Below are 27,241 nucleotides of genomic sequence, written 5' to 3'. Positions count from 1 at the left end.
AACGTCCACTCTAACAAGCCCAAGACAGGATTCCTGTTCATAATTCTGACTGAGAAACGGGGGGCAACTGCTAAAAGAAACCACGTAGAACCACTCTAGAACAACGGAAGGCATAAGGGCACCTCTATGCTGCCATACACCTTAGGATGGCTCCTCAGACCAAGAGCAACAGGAATAAGATGACTTTTGGGTATTACAAAAAGGAAATAAAAAAGGCCCCTGTGCAGTATTGATGCTGAAAACAAGTGTGAAGGAAGCATATCAGAGCAAATAGCTGTCACTGTATTCAGGACCTGAGCTAATGGAGGAACAATTCTCCAGCACATCCATAATCCCAGAATGACTGATGTCAAAAGGAGGCAGCAGAAAATAAGGAGCAGGCTTCACACTGGAGCATACCTGGAAAATTCAGCAGCTGGTACACCAAGAGAAGGTATGCAAAAGTCAGACAGATGGGTGAACTCTTCCTTACTTTCCCTTACTGAACAGGAAGAGGCCTAGAACATGTTTTCTACAGATACCACAGAGAAAGCTTTCACAGTCCCTGTGGCAAGGTACAGTATATCTAACATGAGACAGAAAAGATAATTAATCTCATTTCTGAAATGAGCTTTCAGAACTTTAACTCATTATAGTAGAGATATCACACAATAAGAAACTATTTATTGTAAAACATTTAAGTTGGGGCAATATGATAAATACGAGTCCTTTCAAAAGGATTCCTGCCATTTATTAATAATATTAAAGAGCTGCAGCTCACAAAAACCTCCAGTGAACTGGGGGAACTTGAGTCAGGATAAGCTCCTGCTCTGCTCCACTCAGAACTAGGAATTCGGGTCTTCAAACAATGATGTGTTAATTCAAATCTCTACCTCAAAGTGGCAACCGCCACATTCATCAGAAAGTTATTCTGTTATATTATAGCTCTTAAGACCGAATCAAACATGGACTTCCTCAAATAAAGCCTGTATTATCAGCAGTTTGTTTAGCCATTTCAGCCTCTTGAAGCCAGAAGAGCTTGAAACTTTTCCCTGTATATCTTACAAGAACAAACACCACTCTCTCCTCAGAATTTAAATACATTCTCTTCTACTGAAAAAGTGCTACACTGTTTAAATAGTCTTCAGAGGCCAAAAAGCAGCAGGAAGAGGTATGAAACCCCATAGTGCGCGGCTGTAACATCAGCTCTGGTTGTGCCCTAAGACAGTTCCAGACCGGAACTGACCCGAGTTGTACCAGAGATTATTTATGTGGCTGAGCAGGAGGTCTGCAACAGGATCTTATTAACTCAATCCCATAGGAACAGCTTTCAGAGCTGCCTTGCATACAGCTCAGATAGGCAGAACAATCTCATAACTCTGAAGCCACAAGGTTTCAGAAGCCCATAGTTYAGCAGGTTTTTAGAAGTTTTATGGACTCTAACACACAGAACTAGTTAAATATATTTTCAGATTGGAAGGCTTCCAATCTGCCTACAACTGAAGTCTGATGGAAGCGAGACAGCAGGATTACCACAGCATCTTACAAAGCCTCATTTTTGTATTATTCAAGAAAGCACTGGCCTCCACAGATAGATTCTTAGACCATACTGAAGTCAGAAAGCCACTCATTTTCAGTTTCCTAAATATGTTGTCTTATCATAGTCCAACACGCCATGTCACACATTTCTTACTGAGTATTACACATGCTTTTGATATATCACCACTGCCTAAGAGTACGTACTAAAACACCCATGACCACGGTACTGTACACTTTAATCTGCTGTGGGAGGAAGGAGCCAGATGTTTCTACACTTCATTTTCACTATATCAGTCATCAAATTAACTGCTCTTACACACCACATTTTTCCTGCAATGGGGCACTGGGCCGTCTGAGATGCTGATCACTTCCTTTAGGAGTTAATTTCTGAAACTTCTTTGTTCCTCCATCTTGGAGATCACAGGATATATTATGCATATCAAATCTATATGGATTTTGTCATGCCGCTTGCAGGACCAGAAAGGGGTATCACCTCCATATTAATAAGACACTATAAACACCATCCAGAAATCTACTAAGTAACAGCATTTTTTCCATGTCCCAAGACTCCTTATAGTCATCAGGAAAAGATCTTATTCCCAGGTAATCACAACATGAAGATGGAACTTCTGTTATTTTGGACTGGAGCAAGGGCACAAAGATAACACTCAGCTGAGATGACAGTTTATACTACAGTCCCTGGCTCCTGACAGTTCCCCAGCACAAAACAGAGGTACGAATACATGGAACATGAACCTGGCAAGAAATCTGCAAGTATTACATGCCTGTGGGTTCAACAAGAAAGTTTCAGGTGTAGCCATCTATAACTGAAATAGTAATAATGAGGTTCCAGAATTGTTAGCTATATACACGCACTTAAAAATACTGCCGATAAAGACGTTACCATTTTTAAATAGTCACTCAAATGCTACATATGGTATGACTATTCAACAGCTGCATGGCCAGGTTAATTATTATGACATTGGAAAATTCAATTCAGAGGAACAGCCCAAATGCAAAACGAGTAAGTTAATTAACATCTCCAGAAGTTGATCAAATCACTTCAATTTAAAGCAATTAACCCCAAACCAAGTTTTTTTTGAGTTTTAAAGTTTCATCGTATTCTTCCCATTTATCAAGCAAGTAGAAATAATCGCTTTTCTCTCACTACTTTAGCCAAGACAGATTTCTAAACACTCTTGCAATTTGAAAACACATTTTAAGATATTTTACCTGTATTTGCTCTGGTGTCCATTGGTCCAAGTTGACAGACTTGACCCTTGATATATGGACCCCAAGATTTCGATGTATTCCAGCACATCTGATGCAAATAAAAACACCAGTGTTCCAAGAGGCCCATCTTGGACCTAAGGGGAACGGAGAAATAAATTAGTTAAGTTTTCAAAATTCTATATATTGTGAAGATTTTTTTTTTGGCATAGTTCTATGCTGACAGCAGGAATAAGAAGTTTTGAATAAGGACTGACAGATATTTTTCTAAGTGAGCAAGTCACTGCTAACAATCTCCATAGTCAGCAATTTTATTTTTGGTTTCTATTTCCAATTGATGTCACAAAATATTTCAGTTAACTAGATTAAGCTAGGAAGCTCAAGAAAACTTTAAAGAGTTAGCTTACTAGCAGCAATAAGGTCTTACTTTTTAAATAATCCTTATGGCTACGTATCAGAGGCAAACAACAGCAGAAACCAATAGAAGTTACTCCTTTCTCTCCAGTTAAAAGCTTCATAAGACATACATCTGTGTACACCTTGAAATTAAATGCGGTGCAAGCTTATATTAATGTAACAAATCCCTTAGACTTACGCACACACAGACATTGCAACAGTAGAACGCAGATTCTTAGGGAGCACTTCTACAGCAATTTGTAAAACAAACTCATTAAAATATCCAAGACTAGGGATGCAACAAAATGGAATACGTTCAGTACCTTGATTCCTAAACTACAGTATGAATTGCCATTCACAGCCCAGTGAATTCTGTCCACAGGTTCAGGTTGATTTGTGAGCCTTATCATTGCTTCTCAGCTGTGTTGGCATGTTGAGACACAGATCTAGAGTACGCTGGCCCTGAACTCCCACAGTGACACTCGATGAGTGACCTGAAGTTACTATGTGGCCTCACATTAAACATACTTCCTTACGTTGTTTTATTCCAGCTGTGAGCACCACCACTGTTAAAGGCACTGCTTTAAAGTCCATCTACTTCCAAATTCTGAGGAATTAAGAGATTAAATAATTAACATCAGAAGCAGAAAGACATATTGAAGAGACAGGAAATGTTTTGAGCAAATGTTTTCTCCCACTGTTTGATAGATGCAGGTCTAGCCTACCAACGCAAGAGCAGCAGAGAACTAAAATATTGTACAAACACTTTCCTGGGGCCTTCAAAATAATTTTTGCCTCCTTCTGATCCTTAACTCAGGTCCTAGGCATAAATTTTGTTCATCTAAAGCACTGGAAAGAGACTAAGACTACATTTTAAAGTCACATTTAAAGATTTCTAGACCTGCATTTACTAATAACTCTTCAAAGTTAGTGAGTCCTTGCAGCTTCTCATATTGCTATGTTTTGAATTTCAAACAGGAATGTTATTTGAATGCTAAGAAGCAAGAGAAATCCTTCCAGTTGGACTCTATTCCTTTGAATGCTATTCCAAGAAGAGTAATAAATGAGAAGAAGGCTTTCCCTTACCAGGGGAAACACTGGCTATAATTTGGGTAGCCATTTTGCTTTTACTGTTCTTGTTCATGAACTCAAAGACTCAGACCCCCAAAGCCCACTGCTTGACCTTTAAGACCAAAATGACTAAGATGACTGGCAGTTTTAGAAATAAGTGCTACCATTGTAAAATTAGATTTCAGAGATCAAGAGCTCTAACAGTCCCTCACTGAAAGTTAGCACATTATTTTGAAAACTGCACTTCTATGGAAAAACGACTACCTGTCAGGTAAGACCTAACAACCAAGCTGTCTGCAATGCATGTCTTAATTAGTTCAAAGGCTAGCCCCCTCTTGATCTGCAGATTTTTCTCCCCACAAAACACTACAGACTCAGAATACTTGTCCTATCCTTAATTCTTTTGCAGATCTATAGCACAGAAAGATCCCATTTTCCTATTTATAGTATTTTAAGTTTTAGTGCTCAAGGCTGGAGTTTTGCAGGCCACTTGCCTGAACATAGTAACATTTCAGCTAAAGCAGTACAACCCAAGAAAGAAGAATTCAACTTAGGGAAAGCACTTCATTAGCTTTCCACTGAAGATAAAGTTCCTCAGCTTATACAATTGTTTACTGTAGCCAAAATGGTTTAAAAACAAGAAGGCAAGGCAAGGCAAGGCTTGCCTGAAAGCTTGTCCAACTTTTCCCCATCCTATAATCAAGGAATGTGCCTTCTAAAGAGGGAAGCCGATTTCAATCAGGTTACTGTAGGGATGAGGAATTTCTGTAGTATCTATGTGCTGTCCGCATTTTTCTCCTATACAGTATTTACACAACCACTGTAAACTTTTTACCACAACAGAGCTTGTACAGCTACACATCACATCAGTGTCTGAGCTGGGCGTATATGATCCCAGATACATAAGTTCTACATTAATGAAGCAAGACCAGGGTGAGGCTTGACATGATTAAAGTCTACCTTAATATATGAGGAGGGAGACTTAACTTTGTAATTTAATATTTTAGCTTAAAACTTTCTGTTAACAAAAAGAAAGATCATAATACCACTTGTGAACTAGCTGTTATTCTTCTGGAAAGGAAGAGTTTCTTATTTTCTCAGGAGCCCAAAGTTCATTAATCTGCACTTATTTCTGAAATAACTTAGGGAAATTAAATATATTTAAGCAATAAAGAAGCAAATTAAGCAGTAGAATAACACTGACAAACCTGAGGCCAAACAAAAAATAATGTTTACAAGTAATCTGTAGTTATTTCAGGTTAATGACAATGTGCAATATTAAACACTTCAAAGAAAAAAAAATCATTAATTCATATAAATCAATTATGGCTACAGAAAGCCAGTAGGCAAAAGGCAAAAGTTACAGAATAGTATTTTTCCTGTATGGGCATAAAACCACTGGTTGAATATGTAATAGGACAGCTTATGAATAAAGAGGATCGCTCAGCTAATATGCAAAGCAGGAGCAACTTCTGTTCATAAGTATTTACTTTAGGCCATCTAGCTTTAACTTAGTCTGCCAACCTTCCTAAGTCAGGAAAGTTTAACAGAGTAATGTGGACCAATTCAATAAGCAATTTACAGTTAGTCCAATTCTGTATGAAGTCAGGATCTTTACTTATGTACAAAAAAGACATTTTGCACCTAACGAAGTATTCACAGGTTTCTTATGCTCAATTCTTTAAAGAGACAATAGTTTTTCCTTCAGCAAAATTTAGAAGAGTAAGCTAGTTTATCTACTGTACATATTTGGCTTCAGAAATAAGATCAGACATTAAAATCTCAATGAAGGCTCTTTTACATTATTTAAAACACCTTTATGTCAGAAGTAAAGCTATCTTTCCTATCAAAAACTGTATTACACAGTGCAACCAATCAGTCAGTATTAAGTATTTTGGCATAAGTTTTAGTACAACAGTGATTTTATTCTTTCAAAAGTCATCTGAATACAAGCTTCTTACTTGAAGAGTTTTCCATATTCTCTTCAAGTCTGCAAGCTGAGCTGCACTTCAGCTTGCTGCACCACTATCAATGCAACACTGGGTAAAAAAATATATACACTTTAGGTACTTTCTTCAGTTTCTTCAGTCACTTAAGGTATGGGTAGACTAACAGTTCAGCTGCTTAAAAGTATTTTCAGCCTCTTTCATCTTTTGCTAAAGATAACATAAGGAAAAAGGTTATTTTCAGAGCAGGGCAAGGTCCCATGGCTATGTGTTCATTCTAGTCTATTGTAGTAGCCCAGCAAGGCTCTGGGACGCAGTCCTGACACACCAAGGAAACCCACCAGTAATCTGAAGGCAGACTGCTACTTCCAAGATGGAGGTCTAATTCTCATTCCTCTAAACTCTTCCTGCTTTTCACCATTGTTTGTCTACTGATTAGTCTTCAATTTGCTTTTGAATTCCTAACATGCAGCTAAGTAAGGTCAGCTGTGAAGGTATGTGCTACCTTCTAGAAAATCCATCCAGACAAAATTTTGAATGTTGCATCATTCTTGTGAACACTTGACAACCTACCTTAGGATGGTCTGACATGGCAAACAATTTAAGTAGCCATTCAGATCAGTAACTAATACTAAGAAAAAAACCCAGGGAGTTTTATGCATATTTAGTGTTATTTTGCAGCTGTAACTCAGTTATCTTCTTAAAAAGCAGACAGTGATTAAGTTTTGATTTGAAATTAAAACAGAAAAAGTGCAAGCTTTTTATACAACTAAGAGGAAGCATGTACTTGAGCAGTTATATAGCTTCACATTAATTAATCTGGATTCTTAGATATTGTGTGTTATATGGAGAACAGCAAGTAATATTTCCCATTCCTGTGTTAGTTTTGTATTCAAGAATTGTAAGTCAAGTGAGCAAGAACTGGAATTCAATTAGATGTGCAGAAATACAGCACTAATTGTGACACATCTAGGGTATTTAAGAAGTCCTTTTTCCCAGAGGACATTGAGACTTTTAGAACAAAGAAAGTATGTAGCCACAAGACTCAACATTTCCAGACATGTTCAAGTTTTAGGATTGCTAGATAACTTACAAATTTTAAAAATAAACTGAAGAGAATTTTTCCGGTCACACTAAAGCTTTTATGTTGGTATAGTTATTGAACAAAATAAATATTCTCCCTACCTGCAAAGTATCTACAGCTACCAAAAAACTGAGAACATTTCAAGAGCAGATTTCAGCTGTTTAAAGCCGAAGCAATAAACGGCTTAAAGCCGTTTATATAGAACTCATATACTAACTATAAGCGAGTCCAAGCAGTCAATACAGTATGAAACAATGCTTTAGCTCTCCTTTGAATTAGTCTGTATAAAAATTCTTTAACTGCTTTAAACACCTTAGTCTTCTAAATACACAGCTTCTAGCTGCAGTAAGAAACTAGCAAAAAAGGTTATAGGCTATAGGTTATAGGAAAAGACTAAGGCAGKAGTAGGAGTACTTCCCACATAAACAAGTTATTAAAAAAAAAAAAAAAACACAGCTGAAAATGGAATAGAGTAAAATGAGAGGCAAAAGGAAACAAAAGCAACTGAATATGGCAGAATTGGGAGAAGCCCACAAAGGAGTGAGCATAAGATTTCTGCAGCTATGATTGCAAAGTAGGAGAATGATGGTGTTTGCCTCCCTTACCACAGTAACTCAGAGTTTCCCTCCACCAGTCCACTACCATCTGTTCAGGTTTCTTTAACAACAGCTAATACTGAAAATATCCACGCTTACTAAATTTCTTGCCAACTTACAGGGAGCAAATATAGGTTAGAACTGGGGAAAAAAAGCAAGCACATGGCCTTTCATTTTTATAATTGCTGTCAAAGGAAAGGGCGACTACACCTCAACAAGCTGCTGTGGACCCTTTGAACTATGTGCATAAAAACACACTATTAAGTTTGAGATAAATTTTTAATGAAAAAAAAAAATGAAGAAAGCTTGTCAATGCTTTAAATTTAAGTAAGGTTTGTATTACAGAGACAGTTAAAGTTAGTTTTGGCTTTACACTCTTGCAGGTACTAAGTAGTCATTACACAAGGAAGGAAGCCCAGTAAGTTTTATTACACATAAAGCGTTCTAACTGCTATGCATCTCAAAACAGTCTGTAGCAAACTTATCTTGAGCCAACATCTTTCAAGACATCCACCAGACGACAATTCTGTAATTCTTCCTTTCACCCAAACTTTTCCTGCCTGCCTTCTAACTATAAGGTACAGTTAAGCTACTTGAATTAATTTCCGTTCACCATATTCTGCTGTTTGTTGACAGACTTTTTGTCAAATAACTGGCTCCATCTTGTGGAACAGTGAATTAACTGCATGCAGATTTGCAATTTCTTCTGACTCACCCTGAATGATTGCTGGTCAATTCCTAAATACTATCACTTTTTTGTCCAAGACTTACCAACAGCTCTTGGGGTTTGCATCAGTATAGGCATGCGCATATACTGCTCTCCCTCTACATTACTCCCACACACACTGTTAGTGGCACATAAGTGTTCTGCTACTCAAGATTTTAATCAATGAGCATTTTCCAGAAATGGCTTTAATTTCTGAGCTGAGATTCAGATAAAAAAAGATCATCAGAGTGCAACTCCAGAATTCTTATATTTCAGATGCCCCTTTTCCTCCTTTGCTTTGCAAGTAGCAGTTACTTTGTAATTCAATACAAGAACAGCTACATAACACAAAAAAGTCCCATCTCTCAAGAAATACCTAAAGAAGGAAAAAGAACAAGAGGGAACTATAGCAACTCCTCTGAGTTTCTCATCCCACAACATAAAATGTTAGGGATCGACATTAAAGTCAAGGTGATCTTAAGGTGCTTAAAAACAATACAATCCACTACTGTGCATTCCAGTATAATCCTGATATTTGAAAGATCATCTCCTTTCATTTTTTTCTGAATCTGCTTCTCACTAACTTCATTTGAGGCTGCGTCATTCTTCCCAAAAGAAGCAGACCCCTATCCACCACCTCCATACTATGATTTACAGACTTTCACACACACACAAAGCCCACACTTTTAATTGCAATGTTAATCATGCCCATTGAATCAGTTCGTCTTCAAAATGGTAATAAAAAGCCAGGAAGAAATATTTCAGACACTGACAACTCAAAAACAGGTCTTTTGAACAGAAGATGCATAAAAGTTTTGAAGCAAAGGAAACTACGCAAGAACCACAGTATGAAATCTTTATTCTCAAATAAAATGCTCTTCAAGGACCTTGAACCTTTAGCCTTTTGAGACTACTGATATGGGAGTATCTACCTACCTCTTGATCCACTGAATTAATTTCCAATTAAAAAGAATAAATAGCCTGAAGCAAGTTTGTGTGTCACATCTATTCCCCCACGTTAACTTTGATGTACCTCTAAAGCAGGTAAAACTTCCTTACTTTGCCTCCAGAGTCTAAGACTGGGAAAACTGCAAATACAGTCTTGCTATGGTCTTCAGATGTGAAAGTTTAAGAACACCGCAAAATGCTGTTCTATATAAGCAAAGGCAACAAAAGACTGTGGCTCAAACAGATCTATAGAGGCATTAGAAGTCTCTTCTAGCTGGCTTAGTAAGCCTGTATTTTGATAATCAAGGTCAAAATTTAAGAACAAACTTAAAATAAAATTTGCTACATCAAAAAAGTATGTATGAGGGGATTAGTTCAGTCAAGAGTGTGGTTGTTTTAAGACAATTTGAAATAAAATTAAACTCAACTGCACGAAGTTGCACTGAAGGCAACAGACAGTTCAAGCAAGTAAACACACTGTTGCAGAGCCCTGTTAGATAATGGCTGAAAACTGTGCAGTTCAAGATTTATTCCAAGAAGAGCAGGAAGACAGTGTTTACATGCATCATTTGGGCACTTTTAACAAAAATTTGATAAGTAGTAGAGTCTCAGCAGCAGAATTCCTACAACTTTGTCCTGCCTGTTATGCCACCTTGCATAACTATTTTTCATGAAATAGTCACCAACAGAACTGTTAAGCTCAATCCTATTCATAACTCCAAAGAAGCCATGTAGAAACATTCTGAATGAAACTCTTCCTCCGCAGACTGTCCCACCTCTAGAAGTTGACTAGAGAGAAATCCATATTAGCTAGTTCCAATTATTCCTTCAGCTTACTGATCTGTTTGCTTCAATAGCATCAATAATTGCAAAAAAAATGTTTTAAGGAGACTAAGAGAGCATCCCTGTTCCAGGGGCTGTATGCAGTCTTTGCTAGAATGGGAGAGCAGCAAAATGAATGCTCATTCAGTTATATGTTTAAGCTGCAGAACTAAGTATTCTTAACTCAGCTGGATCACTTGATAACTACTTAAAGCTTAAATAAAAATAAGCAAGAATTTAGAATTAAAGCAGTCACAGCTTAAATTCACAGAATATACTTGAGCCATATATCATGTCAAACATCAGAAGTTTCCTGTATAAGGGCTTTAAATTAGGAATACGAAAAAATTGTACTTTGTAAATCAGAGAGCTGGATAGTTACAGATACTGGACACACACAGGAAAAAATTCAGTTTATTCTTGAGATGAATAGCCTTTTGCTTCTGTCAAACAGATATTAGAGTAAGAAATCTTGTAATTTTATCACAAAATGATAGGATTAGAAAGTATCCTGGCCTTATTACAAACAGTCAGTTACTAGAAATCTGAGTTCTGATTGAATAACATTGTGAGTAGACAAATTTGTTCTTTTTTAAAATCAAAAACCATTTTACCAAACACTATTTGATGATATGACACAAATGCTAAAGAAGTTGTTAACCAAAAAGATAGAATACTTCAAGATTACTGTGGAGTTATAAACACTCATCCCATACATAGTTGAATATTGCTTTACATGAAGAGTGATAAGACAAAAGGGAGAACAAGAATGGCTTTGGGAGCTGTTCCCCAAGATGACATTAAAGTCTACTATTAATCTTATTTCTAAGATGACAGGATGCAAGTAGAACACCTTTCTCATTAAAACACTTTTTTTTTAAATGCAAGCACCAATCTAACTCAAAAAAAAAATTTTTTTTTTAATCTTCCTTTAAAGCAGCACTTCCCAAACTTTGTATTCCTGGATTGGAAGTGTTGCACACTGCAGATTCCCCCAACCATCCTGAACGCCCAGTAGAGGTAGGCAAGCAGGATCACGACAGGCTACTGAACTGTCACAGAGCAGCTCCTGATCGCTGGCGGTGAATCACACCTGCCAGCCTCAAGTCTGGTTACCAAAGGCAGATATGCAGAGTGCATAGGACAATACCACAGCATTCCTACCACTTCTGTGGGACACTAGGGTGCCACAGTACACTCTTTGGAAAGTAAAGTCACTGCCTTAAGAACCAGAAATGCCAGAAGTACCAATCTCAACAGATTCAAAAAGCTAACAGCTTTGGATATCAAATTCAACTTTGGCTAAGGAGTAGTATTCTAATTTTATTCAGCTTGTTTGCTTGTAAAGAAAAAACAATGCTGATGTCAGTTCAAGCTGCAAGAATAAGGTGTGCAAGCACACACTGCCTATTAGCAGCATTTGATAGTCTTTCTAAAAAGAGAAACTTGTGTGGCATAATAGAGTATTAATAGTAAGCTTCTGGAGCTGGTCTTGACTGCAGTTTTTCCCTTGCAAGGAAACAGCAAGGAACAGCTGACAGGCTTCCCCCTCCCCCACCTTAAATATATATATATATATATATTTTTTTGTACAATTTAAGTGTCCTTTTCTATGTATAAAAGGAAGAAAATTTGGGAAACAGTAAGAGAAATCTTAAAATAATCTTTTAAGTTGATAGCTAGGCATTAAGTATCACTGATGAAAAAAAGTATCTGTAAATCTATGCTGCTCTATTGGGATGTACAGCAAGAGTCCCCCTGTGTAGCCAGGCACAAGATAAAGGTTATACAAAGCATCTGCTGTGGAAAGTCTTCAGCCAGCAATAGAAATTTTCCCCTCCTGCAGATTTCTCTGCAGCTAATCATGACAAAAAACTAGGAAATAAGACAAGATTTGTTTGCAAGTCCAGTTTATAATACAGGCTGCTTGCCATAAATAACAAGAAAGAAAAGTTTCCTTTATTCACCAGGCTATATATCTAGTAGTTGCATTAATTCAGCTTCCCTTTACCATTTTTGCTCTTCAGTTGTATTTGAGTAGACTGCTTTAGTAAAGTCCCCCAGCAATGTTACGTCTGCACGGCCCTCGGTAACGCTGGAGATGCTCTTCCTCCTCCTGGATTCTGCATGCCTTACAAAGTATGTAAATAGCTGGTCACCTCCACGCCCTCTCCCATGAGAACCTGCATTTGAAAAAGATGCAGAGAGGAACCAGAGACCTGAGTTTGTAGACAACAAGCAGAGGGCTGAATTCCAGTCTCTGGACTGTAGAAAGAGACCGAAATCATATGTGATACTGGCCATTTAGTTTGTTGCACCAACTTTCTCCATGTTCACTGCTAAGACTTTCTTACTTACTTGCCTCTCCCACATACTGTCTTCCCTCACATCCTCTGCAAGTAAACAGACCAGAGTAAGTAGATTTGTATGCTACACTTTCCACTCTTACCTACAGACAGTCTGTTCTCCTCCACAAACACTAGTGTATTGCAGTTCTCAGATGCAGGAATGGTTTATTATGTAAATGCAGCTCCATTCTTGGTTGATCCTCAAGTATTACTGAAACAGTACTACTAGCCTTTCATGGACATGAAAGCTTAATGCAAGATCATGGAAAGGAGCAGGTTGAAGAGAGCGTAATCAAGCCCCTCCCTGCTTTAAACTCTGGTAGAACAAACCCAGACTCTTCCTACAAATCCCCAGGAAGGGCCTGCAAGCCAGCCCTGCCATACCCCACTGCTGTTCTTTCCTTGCCCTAGCAAAGAGCTCAGACCTTGGAGTGCTTCCACACCCATCCTTATAGCTGGGTTTGGGCCAATCCACAGAACTTACACATCTCACACAACACTTGTACCTCAGCCCCTGCTCTTTAAGAGATACAGCTGCTGTATTTCACAGAATCACAGAATGGTTGAGGTTGGGAGGGACCTCTGAAGATCATCTAGTCCAACCCCACCCTGCTCAAGCAGGGTCACCTAGAGCACATTGCACAGGATCGCATCCAGGCAGGTTTTGAATATCTCCAGAGAAGGAGACTCCGCAACCTCTCTGGGCAACCTGTGCCAGTGCTCTGTCACCCTCAGAGTAGTAAAGTTTTTGCTCATATTCAGAGGGAACTGCCTGTGTTTCAGTTTGTGCCTGTTGCCTCGCGTCCTGTCCCTGGGCACCACTGAGAAGAGTCTGGTCCCATCCTCTTGACCCCCTCCCTTAAGATACTTATACCCAGTGATAAGATCCCCCCCTCAGTCTTCTCTTCTCCAGGCTGAAGAGTCCCAGCTCTCTCAGTCTTTCCTCATAGAAGAGATGCTCCAGTCCCTTAATCATCTTAGTATCCCTCTGCTGGACTCACTCCAGTAGCTCCATACCTCTCTYGTACTGGGGAGCCCAAAACTGGACGCAGCACTCCAGACGTGGCCTCACCAGGGCTGAGTAGAGGGGGAGGATCACCTCCCTCGACCTGCTGGCAACACTCTTCCTGATGCACCCCAGGATACCATTGGCCTTCTTGGCCACAAGGGCACATTGCTGGCTCATTTATCAATCAATAAATGAAAAACAGAATAATTCAGGTAGGAATGAACCTCTTGAGACCATTTAGACCAAACTGTGACTTCAAACAGATCTAATTAGATCAGGCTGCTCAGGCCTTCATTCAGTTCAGTCTTGAGCATCTCTGAAGTATATTCCACAACCCCTCTGGGTGACCTGTTGCAATATTTGACCACCTCATGGTTTAAAGAACAAAATGAAAAAAAATCCTTACATCTAATCAGAATTTATCATTCTATATGCATGCTGAAATGAGCATTTTCTCTGAAGGCATCCTCTTGCTTCCTAAAACTGTGGTGCTTCCCCTCTGACATGGCACTGAATTAACAGTATTCATTTGAATTATATTTCTTAAACATTTAAGCATCTTTCATAATATTTTAAGCAAGCCTGATGGACAATTTATCATCGACACTCAGATATTATGCATCATGGTATCAGCTACACGTGACCGGGGAAGGAAGAGACAAGTTTACTTTTAAGGATTACGGTCTTTTCCACCAGTAGTGAATTGTCATAACTAGATATTGCTTCACATACAAAAAATCTGATCTCAAGCAATTTTATTTTGAAAAAAGTCATTTTTCCAAAGTGATTACTATCTCTATAGTAGTACAACAAGTTGCAGCTGTAAAAGTTTTTCTTCAAAAGATCCTTTTCTTCAGAAGCTACAAGAAGATATTAAATATAACAGAATAGTCAGCTGCATTTACCTTGGAATTATAAAACTCCAAGTAAATGTTTAGAGTGGAATTCAGGTTGTTTGGGAAGTATCAACTCTCAAGGTGCACTCCTATACCTTTGAAGGATCCCCTAGTGTGTCATCTTGAGCATGGATTTCTTCTGTTGTATTTCAGAGTGCCTTATTTAAGGCCAAACACTTGACAGAATTTTATTGCTATATAAGTAAGTTATTTTTGCAGTAACCTTTTTAAACAGGAATTCTATGAATACACACATTTCATGAAAATTACAGCGAACAAGAGAAGTGTGAAGGGGCATTTAACATCACTTCTTTCAGATGCTGTTTACCAAGGGCAGCAGAAAGCGCAGAAAAATTAACCAAGGCTTCATAACCTTTATTAACCAAGAGGAATGATAGTTAATTTTTCTGAACACATAAGCAGCCTTCTGGAGATTCAGTGTATTTAGAGTTGAGAATAACCATCTAGATATCACTTGGTAATGAGACCACAGACCAAAAGCTTCCAGTCAGCTCTGCATTATTGGTACGGCTCTTCTTTTTCACCAGCCCCTAGAAGGGGAGCTCAAATGCACAAGCACATTCCTGCTAAAAGCGTAAGAAAGGATGAACGCTATGCTGTGTAGCTATGGTGTTTGCTATGTTTGAAGAAAAGCTTGGGATGCTTTTGCCGTCATCTACAAGTAACAGGCAACTGAACAAATATCCCATAAATATATACCTTAATAGGAAAGTCAGTCCCCACACTTAAAAGCACTGTAACTTATTGATACACTGGTTGTTTCCGGAATTTGTTGTGAATGACAAATTTGAACCCAAGTGATCTGAGCACATATGCTGAAGAGTTTATTTAAAACTGTTATTCTATGGAATCTCAGTCCCAGTTGCCACTCTCTACTACGTTTTGACTTCACCTGCAACTTCAGCTGCATTCAAGAATGGTAGATTACACACAGTGAATCACTTCCATCTCCTTTTGCAGAAATTCCTGTAGGACTACTATTGCTTTTAATCCTACTAATGAAGTCCTGTACCATCAAGCTTCATCCTTATGCAAAATTGCATAATAGATTCTTGTTTCCTCTTCCTTAAAAAAGTGAGTTAGTTCCCTAGAAGAGTTTGGCAATCAATAGCCAAATCTAGAATATCAAACTCCCTTTCTGATCGAGGCAAGAGGGACTAGTCCTGGTGGATATATCTGTTTTCTTCAACAAAATCAGAGCTAGGCACAGCTTTGGGAAACAGAACTGCTCTTCCCTCAAGTCACACCTGCAGAGTTAGGTAGGAGCAGTGTTGCTAAGCAACTATGCATCACTCATTGCTGTTCACAGCCTCACTAACCAGGATTGAACTACATTTCTCAACCGCTTTTTCCTCCGTGTGCCAAAATGATCTATAGGAAGTAAATACCTTTCCTCAAGAGGAGAGATAAAGCAGTGAAAGATCCAGGCTTACTGAGATAGTCAGCAAGTTACTCTGTTAAGTCTTGCACTTCCCCCATTAAAAAAAATTAAAAAAAACAAAGAAAAAAACAAGAACTTTTCTCCATATCCATGAGAATTAGTGCTCTCCATATCTCCACATCCACAGCTACCACAAACTTTCAGTGCAAGGATGTTCTCTGAACCTTTGAGTCCTTTCTCTCTAGAGTGCAACACTGGAACACAAAGGCATCTGGCTCCTCTACTCAGAGGAACACATTAACTATTACAGTGACATCTCCAGTGGGTCTCCATATGAGGTCACAAGTGACAAATGCAATAGCAGAATTGGATCTTAAATACTTTAGGTTGGAAGGGACCTCCGGAGATGGTCTAGATCAAGCTCCCTGCTCAGAGCAGGGGTCAACTACAGCAGGTTGCTTAGGGTCATGTCCAGTTGGGTTTTGAATATCTCCAAGGATGGAGACCACACAACCTCTCCAGGCAACCTGGGCACGCCTCCCCACACACACACACAAACACACAGAGCCTTCTCTTCTCCAGGCTAAACAATCCCAGCTCCCTCAGCCTTTCCTTGTATGACATGCTCCGATCCACTGATCATCATCATGGCTCTTTGCTGCACTTCCTCCAGCATGCCCACGTCAGCTGCTGGAAACGCTCTTCCTAATGCAGCCCAGGATACCATTGGCCTTCTTTGCCGCAAAGACATGTTGCTGGTTCATGGTCAACTTCTTGTCCACCAGACCACGAGGGTCTCTTCTGCAAAGCTGCTTTCCAGTTGGTCGGCCCCAGCCTGTACTGGTGCATGGGCTTATTCCTCCCTAGGGGCAGGACTTTGCACTTCCCTTTGTTGAACTTTTTGAGGTACCTGTTGACCCATTTCTCCAGCCTGTCATGGTCCTGCTGAATGCTAGCACAACCATCTGGTCTGTCAGCTACTCTTCAGTTTTGTAACATCTGCAAACTGGCTGATGGAGCATTCTGTCCCATCATCCAGCTCATTATTAAACAGGTTAAACATCAGTCCTAGTACTGACTCCTGGGGTACACCACTACTGACTGGCCTCCAGGAGGACTTTGTGTCACTGCTCACAACCCTTTGAACCCAGTTCAGCCAGTTTTCAAACCACCTCACTGTCCACTTACCTAGTCTGTACTTCATCGGTTTGTCAATGAAAATGTTATGGGAGACAGTGTCAAAAGCCTTACTAAAGCCAAGCCCCTCACCCACCAAACCAGTCATCTCATCACAGAAGGTTATTAGGTTGGTTAACCATGATTTCTCCCTTCATAATTCCATGCTGATGACTTTCAATCACCTTCTTGTCCTTCACATGTTTGTAAATGGCTTCCAGGATTATTTGCCCCATCACTTTCCCAGGGATCAAGGTGAGGCCGACTGTCCTGTAGTTCCCCAAATCCTACCTCCTGCCCTCCTTGAAGATATGGGTGACATTTGCTTTCTTTCAGTCCTCAGGAACCTCCCTCAGTTGCCATGACCTTTCAAAGATACATCAGCCAGCTCCCTCAGCACTTGTGCCAGCATCCCATCAGGTCCCACAGACTTGCATATGTTTAAGTGTTCCCTAACCTGATCCTCCTCCACTGTGGGTAAATCTTTTGCTCCAGACTTTCCCACCGGTCTCAGGGGCCTGAGATTCCTGAAGGCAAATCTTGCCATACTTATTTATGTGCATATGCTTGAGATGAGCCCTTTTCAGTCCTGTTCTGTTGATTACGTCTCCTATCTACCTCAGCCTGCACCCTTTGCTTGCCAGTCTGGTCCAGCACTTCCTTACCTGATTGTGAGCAATACTCTCCCTCCCCTGTTGTTCCTAGTTAAAAGCTCTCCTCACCAGGTTGGCCAGCCTGAGGGTAAAGATGCTTTTGCCCTACTTGGTCAGATGGGCTCTTAGGAAGAGACAGGGTATCCTTAATCCTCAAAAAGGCTCCCATAATCCTCAAAAAGGCTCCCATAATCCTCAAAAAGGCTCCCATAATCCTCAAAAAGGCTCCCATAATTGTTAAAAAAAACAAAAAAAACTGTTGTCAACAACAGCTGTGCAACCTGCTGTTGACCCACAGGATCTGTCTGCTCCTCAAGCCCTTCCCTCTCACTGGCAGTATCAAGGAAAACATACTCAGAAGTCTACAAGAAGCAGCTGGAAACCAGGAAAAAACAGGGTTAATGAGCACTGCTAGAGACCTTGGCTAGCCAACTGATGAAACTTAATTTGAGGCTAAATAACTTCATTGCAGTCTTTCAACTATAGGTTTTACTGGCCAGAATCAAACAGTGCTGAATCAAAAAAAAAAACACAAAAAACTAAAAACAAAAAACACACCACACCCACAACAGGAGATAAGGCTATAACCATGGGATGTGTATTATATCTCTCTTTACTACTCCCTCGAGGTTAAAAAAACAAACAAACCAAAAAAAAMCCAAAAAACACAGAGATGAGAGCCTATGCAAGTCTTGCTACATACTCTTACAGGCTGTTGAAATCTTCTCCAGCCTTTGTCCTTTTGATAAGCACTTCAAATTAAAGCATGCTGTTACCTCTCCTGGAAAGATGATCTGTGAAATGACGTGCAACTAACATCCACTGAATGTTGCCCTCAAATGCTAGTTCACATAGTGGTATATTACAGGTACCTCAGTTAAACTGGCTCTTCATATGCACCTCTTGTCAAGCCCTGACAGTCTGCATTTGGCATAACTGTTTTATAAGAAAGTTCATGAGGACAAACAAGGATACTCCTAAGAGGTCCTATTCTATTCAGGCAGAGATTGCTTGATGTCCAAAGTTTAATGTCCACACAAGCAGCCTAGTGTCTTGCCACCTCAGCTGAAATAACAGTAAAGGCTCAGTCTTAACTCACTTTAATTCTTCTGTAGTAAGTGACAACAGTATTTTCACGAAGGTGAAGCAGGATTCAAGTATTCATGGGTTCAACAGCGAGCCAGTCTAGGAAGATTTACCACACTTGAGCTAAGTCAACCTCCGATTACCCCATGAGTCAATGGCTTATAATTGACTCTTCCTTAAACCCCACAGGGAAATCTAAAGAGGGAGCCATCCCTCCAGGAAAGGTACCTCCCTAAAAGTCTGCTTATCACATACACATATCTAATTGCTTCCTCTGTATTGTTGACAAGTATTTCTTAAGGCTGAATTGCAGCTGTTCTTTCTTAAAAGCCACCTCATGTTCAGACCAGGGAGGGAAGAACCAGTATTCCCATGAAAGCGTCAATTTAAGTTCTGCAAAAGGAGATCTAGGCACAAAGCAAAGATTGGCTTTAACATCTGGCATCAGCAGTGACATCTTTTTGATGTCACTAAAGAGAAGCAGAACTGTAACTTAGGTATCATTAGGACAGAGACTTCAGTAGTCCCCGGTAGCAGTTCTAAAAAGAATGTCTTGTGTTGTAGAAGGCAAGAATATGGTTTTATCAACACCACCAGTTCTAAAAGATTTTTCAGAAACTGTTCCACCTTTACAGTCCACCCAAAGGAAACTCTTAGACTGCCAATGCCTGTATTCCTGAGCGTAGGACAGCAAACTAAGTAAGGATTTCTGCATATGTATAATCCACCCAGTGAATCAGAAAGGTCACAACGTAACAAAAAACACAGCAAATATTATTAGCAGTCTGGTGATTGTTTTCTACTACTATTAGAGGCAAAGATAAACAATTCCAGTTGCTAAGGGCAGCAATATCTACCACAAATCAGAGATTTTTGCCTTCATTATTCCAAGTAGAAGATATTCCAGAGCTTCACTTGACAGCTAGTAGCCTCCAGTTATGTGGGGGTTTTTTGTGGTTTTTTTTTGTGGGTTTTTTTTTTTTTTTTTTGGAGAGTGTGGCCTCACAGTAGAGAGACCAATTGTGTGTTTTGTTTTTTTTTTTTTGTTTTTTTAAAAGAGTCTGACCTCACAGTAATGAGACCAATCTTGCAACAGAACCATTCAGAGAAGTGCCAGCAATTTCTAGTTCCATGCAAGTTGAGAGTCACATCTGATATTCACAACTATATTCAGCAGTACAAGGTATCCATAGCGTAGTGGCCAAACATCACCCATGCACTGGTTAAACTTCAGCATATGGCTATAAAGTTATGCCCAAATTCTTATTTGTGGAATTGACCTCCAATATAATCCAACACTGTTCCACTTGCTCCACTGTCCTACTTCACCAGTTTCTCCACTTCAGGAGGAGCAYTGTGAAGGTCTTCATTCAAGAAGGTAGATAGATAGCAGCCAGTCTGTGGGCAAGTTAACACTGCTGGTCAGCTAATCCAAAGCATTCTTACATCGGCAGTCAGAGCCAAAAGCTCAAGTGTTGCACAGGCTGAAGGCAATGGGCTAAAGAAGTTAACTATTTGCTTTAGATTAATTCCTGAGGAGGAAGTGCACAGTATTTATTAAAATATAGAGGCAAAATTAAGACAGTAAGAGGACGAGCCATCAAAACAAGTAAAGAACAGCAGCCTCACAAAAAGTGAGGTTTGTACACATTTATGTTGATCTCCCAGCAACAGAAGAGATGACATGCAAGACTTAAGTTGTCTGCAAAAAAACCCAACTCTGAACAGCTAAACTTATCTGGAATATTCCATATTTGTTTTGATAACTAGTTTGCCCTTTTCACAATTTAAATTAGATATTTTCTGCTGCTAAGAGACTTACTGTTTGAGATCGACAAATTATTATTATTAGGGAAATTAAAATTAGCTTTACTTGAAACCAAACTTGTAATAATTTGTTTTGGTTATTCAGATCTCAGCACTACAATCTTTCCTGTTCAGGCTCTTCCCACCCTCACCAAGAAAAGTCTGTACTTGCTACTCTTCAAAAGGACAAAACCAAGTCTTCAAGCACATATGGATATCTAAGAATTGTATAGTACCACTAAAAAATTACTGAAAAAAATTTTTTAACTCTATAATCAAACTAAACCAACTGATCTTGCTGAACAAGCAACAGTGTCAGTCTGACTCTTTATACCAGAATTTCAGTAGGGTTCATTTAGCCAGGCTTCCTAGCCTTACAAAGGCATGAAGTAAGTGAGCATAAAAAAAAAAAGACACAACAACAGCAACAACAACAAATCCTTTGACAGAAGTTTATTCACCTTTTCTGAAGGTCCCAAACATCCACAACTGTCTATACAAAGGTCTGCAAGCTTCTAAGTTATTTTAACTTTGTTACAGTTAAAAAAAATAAAATAAAGATGTGAATTCACAAGTGGACCTCAAGCAGTCAATCCATTTACATGACAAAGTCAACATCCAAATACAATGCATACTATAAACAGAGAAGGTATGTTAGAAAACTTTCCCATTGGTTTCAAACATACAGTTTACGTTCAAACACAATTAGGAATACTAACCTAACAAAGTCTTATGGCCTGTACTTACAGACGGTCACACTAGACCAGATTTATTACCCTCAGTTTACTTTACGGGCCTGCTTGCTCAGCTGACTAGTCCTTTGATACTGTTGAGTATCTTGTCCCTTTCTAAGAAAAAAGATGTCTTCTTATGTTTTCTTACACTCTTCAAATCCCAGATATTTGATTCAGTACTGTTAAATATCAGTACCAAAGCAATACCAGCCTTGCTTCCAGGCAATAACATGCTAGAAGTCTTCCAGGCTTGTTTTGTACCTAGGAACTAAGTATGCAGAAATAGCAAGTTATAAACCCTTACAGTCAAAAAGTTGGTGACAGAAGTTAACAGAACTTTTGGACTTTGGCTCCATTTTACAGATCCATAAGAGCTGTTATTGCCTAAGAGGTTCAGACACCAACACTGCAATAGCAATAAAAATTCATTTAAGCTCCCTACACATAGAAAGGAAAAAAAATAGGTGCTTCAGGGTGGGTCTTAGCATAGTCAGCACACCAGACAGATGGACAGATAAATATCTATTTTTCCTCTCCTAGCATTCCAATATACAAAGCCTTCCCATTCCTACTAGCTTTACCTATTTATATGCAGAAAAGGAATATGAAGAGCTGCACCATAAAACTATGCATCAGAAGGAATTTCAGTTGCTTCTTTCTTTGAAGGATTCAGGATAACCAAAGTTACTGCCTACATGCCTTACTACCCATTTCTAATGTTTGTATAAACTAGCATAACACTAGGAAGTCATCTACTGCCTTATATAGATGACTGTTCACATAGCGATGTAAAGAAAAGCCAGTACATAGATACAAGAACTGGCCTGTCAAATATCATCCCAGTCTACACTCTTTCAGGTACCTCAGTGACTGCTCCAGAACCTTTGATTTTTAGGCTCCTTTCCCCACAGAGGGCTCCCACAGAGGAGGCGTCTAGCCTTCCTATGCTGTTATAAGACTTACAGTTTGAAAGTGACATACAGTGACTACAGCATGGCACTAAAGCAGGTAGTTGCCACTGCTAAAAATACATTGGAAATCAGATTCATAGCAGCTGTTTCAACAGTTATAAGGTAAATACAGAATAACAAGCATTTCCAGAAAGTAACACAGAGTCAGCAACAATCCCAATTATTGCTTCATGCCTCCTCTGGCAGGCGTGTCCTCAGCTGTATTCTCTACCTTCCAAAAGGCCTGCAGAACAAAGCTGCAAACAGTTATATTTGCTATCCAATATATCCAGATCTGACTAAGAATGGAATCACTGCAGAAAGGTAGAGACCTACAGAGAATACTGAAGTCTGAAGGAGCAGGACACAACTCAGATTTAGATGCAAGGCATTTCACGAACATAACTTGCTATTTTTAATATACCTCAGCTATAAAGCCTGAGTCTTTGGGAAAGTCTTTGCCTTCAGAAGGCTAAGGAGTCAGGCATCCCTCAAGGATTACAGAACAGACCATTTAAGCCAATTCAAACCAAAGGAAAGGACAAGATGGCCTTCAGTACATTATCATACCTTCTCTCCCATTTCCCATGGAAACTCAGTTCAGAAAGCTAGAAGCCACAAAAAATAAGCATTAGGCTTTTTTGTTTGTTTGTTTTAAGCTAGTGTCAATAAAATATCATCACTGTGTCAGTTACACCTTCCAACACTGAACAGAGGCAACAAGGCTTGTAGGGCCTGGTGTCTCCTGTACCTGTCATACCACAGTTAAGTGCTCGCATTCAGAGAAGGAATAAATTTTTTGTTCTCTCTACAGGAAGAAAAAATATTAATACACACAGCTACCTCAATAGTGGAATTCCCTTGTTTATAGGCAATACTACCACGGATATTAAGCATTTCCAGAGTAAGATTCAAGACACAATTGCAACTTAGCATAACCAAAGTTATACATAAAGATAGTGTCACCCAACAATTAGGTGAACAGAGAGAAAACAAAAAACTTGGAGGATCCTACTGAACAAGAGAAAGAAGGATGACAAAGAGTTGAAGCTCGTACAAAAGAGGAAGGTCATAGAAACCAAAGTGGACGGTACTTCAAAGACAATCAACAACATTAACAAAAGGAAAATGCAAGTTCTGAACCAGCACTCATACATCCTAAATATTTTGTCATGAACAATTTCATTAGTCAGTCTGCAGGAGCCAGGATGAAGAGAATGGAACTGACATTAGGGAACTCCAGAGAGGAATCACAAATGTGTTCAGAGATGAAAGGAGAAATGATGCTGTTAGTGATGCAAGAGGTAAAGGAGACTGACAGTCTAGGAATAGCCAGGTAGACAGCTCTCAGTCTTTGGTGAGCTAGTAGAGCTATTTCAAATATTGTTGCCTCAGATAGCACTCTGTACTATGAGTAGCTAGGCCTTAACTTACCTACTAACTTACCAGTTTACTTACTAGTTAGACCATAACTAACCATAACAACCCAAAAGCCTTCTATGATGGAATGACTGAATGGGCAGATGAGGGGAGAGCAGTGGATGTTGTCTACCTTGACTTCAGTACAGTTTTCAACACTGTCTCCCATAACATCCTCATAGGCAAGCTGATGAAGTACAGGCTAGATGAGCTAGTGAACAGTGAGGTGGACTGAAAACTGGCTGAAAGGCAGAGCTCAGAGGGTTGTGATCAGTGGTGCAAAGTCTAGTTGGAGGCCTATAGCTAGCGGTGTTCCCTAGGGGTCAGTACTGGGTCCAGTATTGTTCAACTTAATCATCAGTGGCCTGGATGAAGGGACAGAACGCACCCTCAGCAAATTTGCTGATGATACAAAACCGGGAGGAGTGGCTGATACCCCAGAGAGCTGTGCTGCCATTCAGAGGGACCTCATGAAGTTCAACAAAGGCAAGTGCAGAGTCCTGCACCTAGGGAGGAATAACCCCAAGCACCAGCACAGGCTGGGGGTGGACCCACTGGAAAGCAGCTCTGCAGAGAAGGACCTGGGAGTGCTGGTGGACACCAAGTTAACCATGAGCCAGCAGTGTGTCCTTGTGGCCAAGAAAGCCAATGGTATCCTGGGGTGCATCAGGAAGAGTGTTGCCAGCAGGTCGAGGGAGGTGATCCTCCCCCTCTACTCAGCCCTGGTGAGGCCACGTCTGGAGTGCTGCGTCCAGTTTTGGGCTCCCCAGTACRAGAGAGGTATGGAGCTACTGGAGTGAGTCCAGCAGAGGGATACTAAGATGATTAAGGGACTGGAGCATCTCTTCTATGAGGAAAGACTGAGAGAGCTGGGACTCTTCAGCCTGGAGAAGAGAAGACTGAGGGGGGGATCTTATCACTGGGTATAAGTATCTTAAGGGAGGGGGTCAAGAGGATGGGACCAGACTCTTCTCAGTGGTGCCCAGGGACAGGACGCGAGGCAACAGGCACAAACTGAAACACAGGCAGTTCCCTCTGAATATGAGCAAAAACTTTACTACTCTGAGGGTGACAGAGCACTGGCACAGGTTGCCCAGAGAGGTTGCGGAGTCTCCTTCTCTGGAGATATTCAAAACCTGCCTGGATGCGATCCTGTGCAATGTGCTCTAGGTGACCCTGCTTGAGCAGGGTGGGGTTGGACTAGATGATCTTCAGAGGTCCCTCCCAACCTCAACCATTCTGTGATTCTGTAACTACAGGAGTCTGAAGAGCCAGGACTGGATATTCAGAACAAGCAATTATGTCCTCCTAAGAACTGGAACAATTTGTCCCAAAAGCAAGCCTAGAAACTTACAGCGGCAGTGCTCAGGCTGTGTGTTTTCAGGAGTATAAAAGACACAGATACCCAGCAGCTAGCTCACATGACAAAACAAAGTGAGGAAAGACTATTTACAGTAAGGCCAAAGCTTTATAGAAGGCAAGGGCAGATAACAGTAAGAAGTTAATAACAAGATATGAGATCAGAAAATAAGGATGACCATAACAAGATGAGGCATTTGCACATTACACTTGAGAGGAGGAGGGGAAAACAAAAAACAAAAACAAAAAACAACCCTCAATATTCCAGGCTCACATTATATCACAAAGCATATTTATGTCATGTTTCCTGAGAGCTAGGGAGGGGTGAAAGCAAGCAATGCCTTTAGCACAGAGAAAGAGAGCAAGGGAAGAAGGGGTCTGAAGATCAAATAAGAAAACAGGAAGAGGCCTTCAGAAATGCAGACAGATTTTAGATAAGGTAGCTAATTAAAATAATTTGCTAGAAGGATGGAAACTGAATTACAGGTATTGTAATTCAGAAGACAGCTTGGTTAAGAGATTGGTAGGTGCTTCAGAACTCCAGAACCTGAACAGAAGGAACAACACTCAAGATAAGTCAAAGCTTGAACTGGCAGAAAGATCTTATACAAGAAGAGGGGCAAGAAAGTATCAAAGACAGAAGAAAAACGCATGAAGACACTCAGTAACACAACTAGCAGAGGAAGGAGGCCGAAAGTGCCAATACTGCTGAACTGAGGTGGAAAAAGAAACGAAACAAAAAAGACTGTGGAGACTTGCAAACATTTCTTGCAAACTAGATGATGCTTAGAAAGAGGGAATTCAGAAAAGCGGACAAAAATTAGTTGTAGAATTCCAAACTGGTTTTGAGCAATCAACTTCCAAAGCATATGTTTTGGTGCTATGGAACAACATACATACAGAATTTGGACAGCAAGCAACTTTGAATAGCATTAAGCATCAAAATTCTCAAGTGTCAATAAAGCACAAAAGATACAAGCATGATTCCCCCCCCCAAAAAAAAAACCCCACATAACCAATGAGTCTCTAACACAGTAACCAAAAATCTGAGAGCCAGAATATCTGTGCTATAAACAGAATAAGAAGAGTTACTTGCAAAACAGTAAAAATACTTTATCGTCTTCAGTGCACTCTATATTATATATGTCTTGGGGTTGTATACAAGGAAAAAAAAATAGAAGTCTTATTTCTGTGTTTCCATAAAAGTGATATATGAAACCAGTTCTTCACCACGCAAGACACTGCATGATTTATGTTCGTGGCCAAGAAGTAGCATGCATGGATTGAAAAGAAACAATACACAGTGCAATTTCTGGTTGCTGGAAGTAGCTCACCACACTTAACCTCCATTTGGGTAATAAGGATTGAACAAGGCAGTTCTGGAACTAATGATACACTGTKATCATCTGATTATTGTTCAGCAAGTATTATACTTACAACAGTAAGTTACTCTGCAATCATCTTACTTATGGACACATCTTAATGATTTTACTCAAGGTGAAAGAGGGGTAGGTCACATTTTTTCTTTTCAAATTAATCAAACTCAAGCTAAATACAAATGCAAGTATATATCCACTTTTGAACAGAATAAAACTATCATACTAAATAGAGGTAAAAATTGTATTGTAATGCTTAAAATTTTCTCTCATCACCAAAGCTAAATCTATGACATCCTTAGCTAGAGATATGCACCAGGACTTGAAGAGTCTGACATTAACGTGACTAGGTCAACATTAAAATAGAGTCCATTATTTTGGATATTCAACATTCGACTCGTCCAGCATCTGCTCCTAAGCATCAGCCAGCAACTTCCCGAAAGCCCACTGACACGACTCACTTCTGCTCAATACCTGGCAAAGCAGAAAGGGGCCGCGACGGTGAAACTTCAGGAACAGGCCGGGTCAGTCACTGCATAAAGCCTCAGCAAGGGGGTTTCTGACTTCAGGATAACGTAAACGAGGCGCATCCGAGTGGGGAAGCGGCAGCAGGCTGGCAACACGGCTGCAGGTGAGCCGGCTCCCTCAGCCGCCCAAACCCCCGCTGACGTTCCCCTCCGGGGCCGCGGCGGGGGCCGGGCCGGGCCGGC

The 27,241-nt window shown here is 39.9% G+C and overlaps 1 protein-coding gene across 2 annotated transcripts in view; it reads right to left on the bottom strand.

Annotated features, from left to right (window-relative positions):
• Positions 1–27,241, bottom strand: part of SMAP1 (small ArfGAP 1) — a 100,711-nt gene that overhangs the window by 73,054 nt on the left and 416 nt on the right. For both annotated transcript variants that reach the window (XM_026089996.1, XM_026089997.1), the window contains exon 2: positions 2,752–2,885. In XM_026089996.1, coding sequence (XP_025945781.1) covers positions 2,752–2,885 — 134 coding nt within the window. The remainder of the gene's footprint in view (positions 1–2,751; positions 2,886–27,241) is intronic.

The sequence above is a fragment of the Apteryx rowi genome, unplaced genomic scaffold, assembly GCF_003343035.1.
Source record: "Apteryx rowi isolate R43461 unplaced genomic scaffold, aptRow1 scaffold_84, whole genome shotgun sequence".
In the NCBI taxonomy this organism is placed as follows: domain Eukaryota; kingdom Metazoa; phylum Chordata; class Aves; order Apterygiformes; family Apterygidae; genus Apteryx; species Apteryx rowi.
This window is presented reverse-complemented; position numbering and strand designations above follow the sequence as displayed.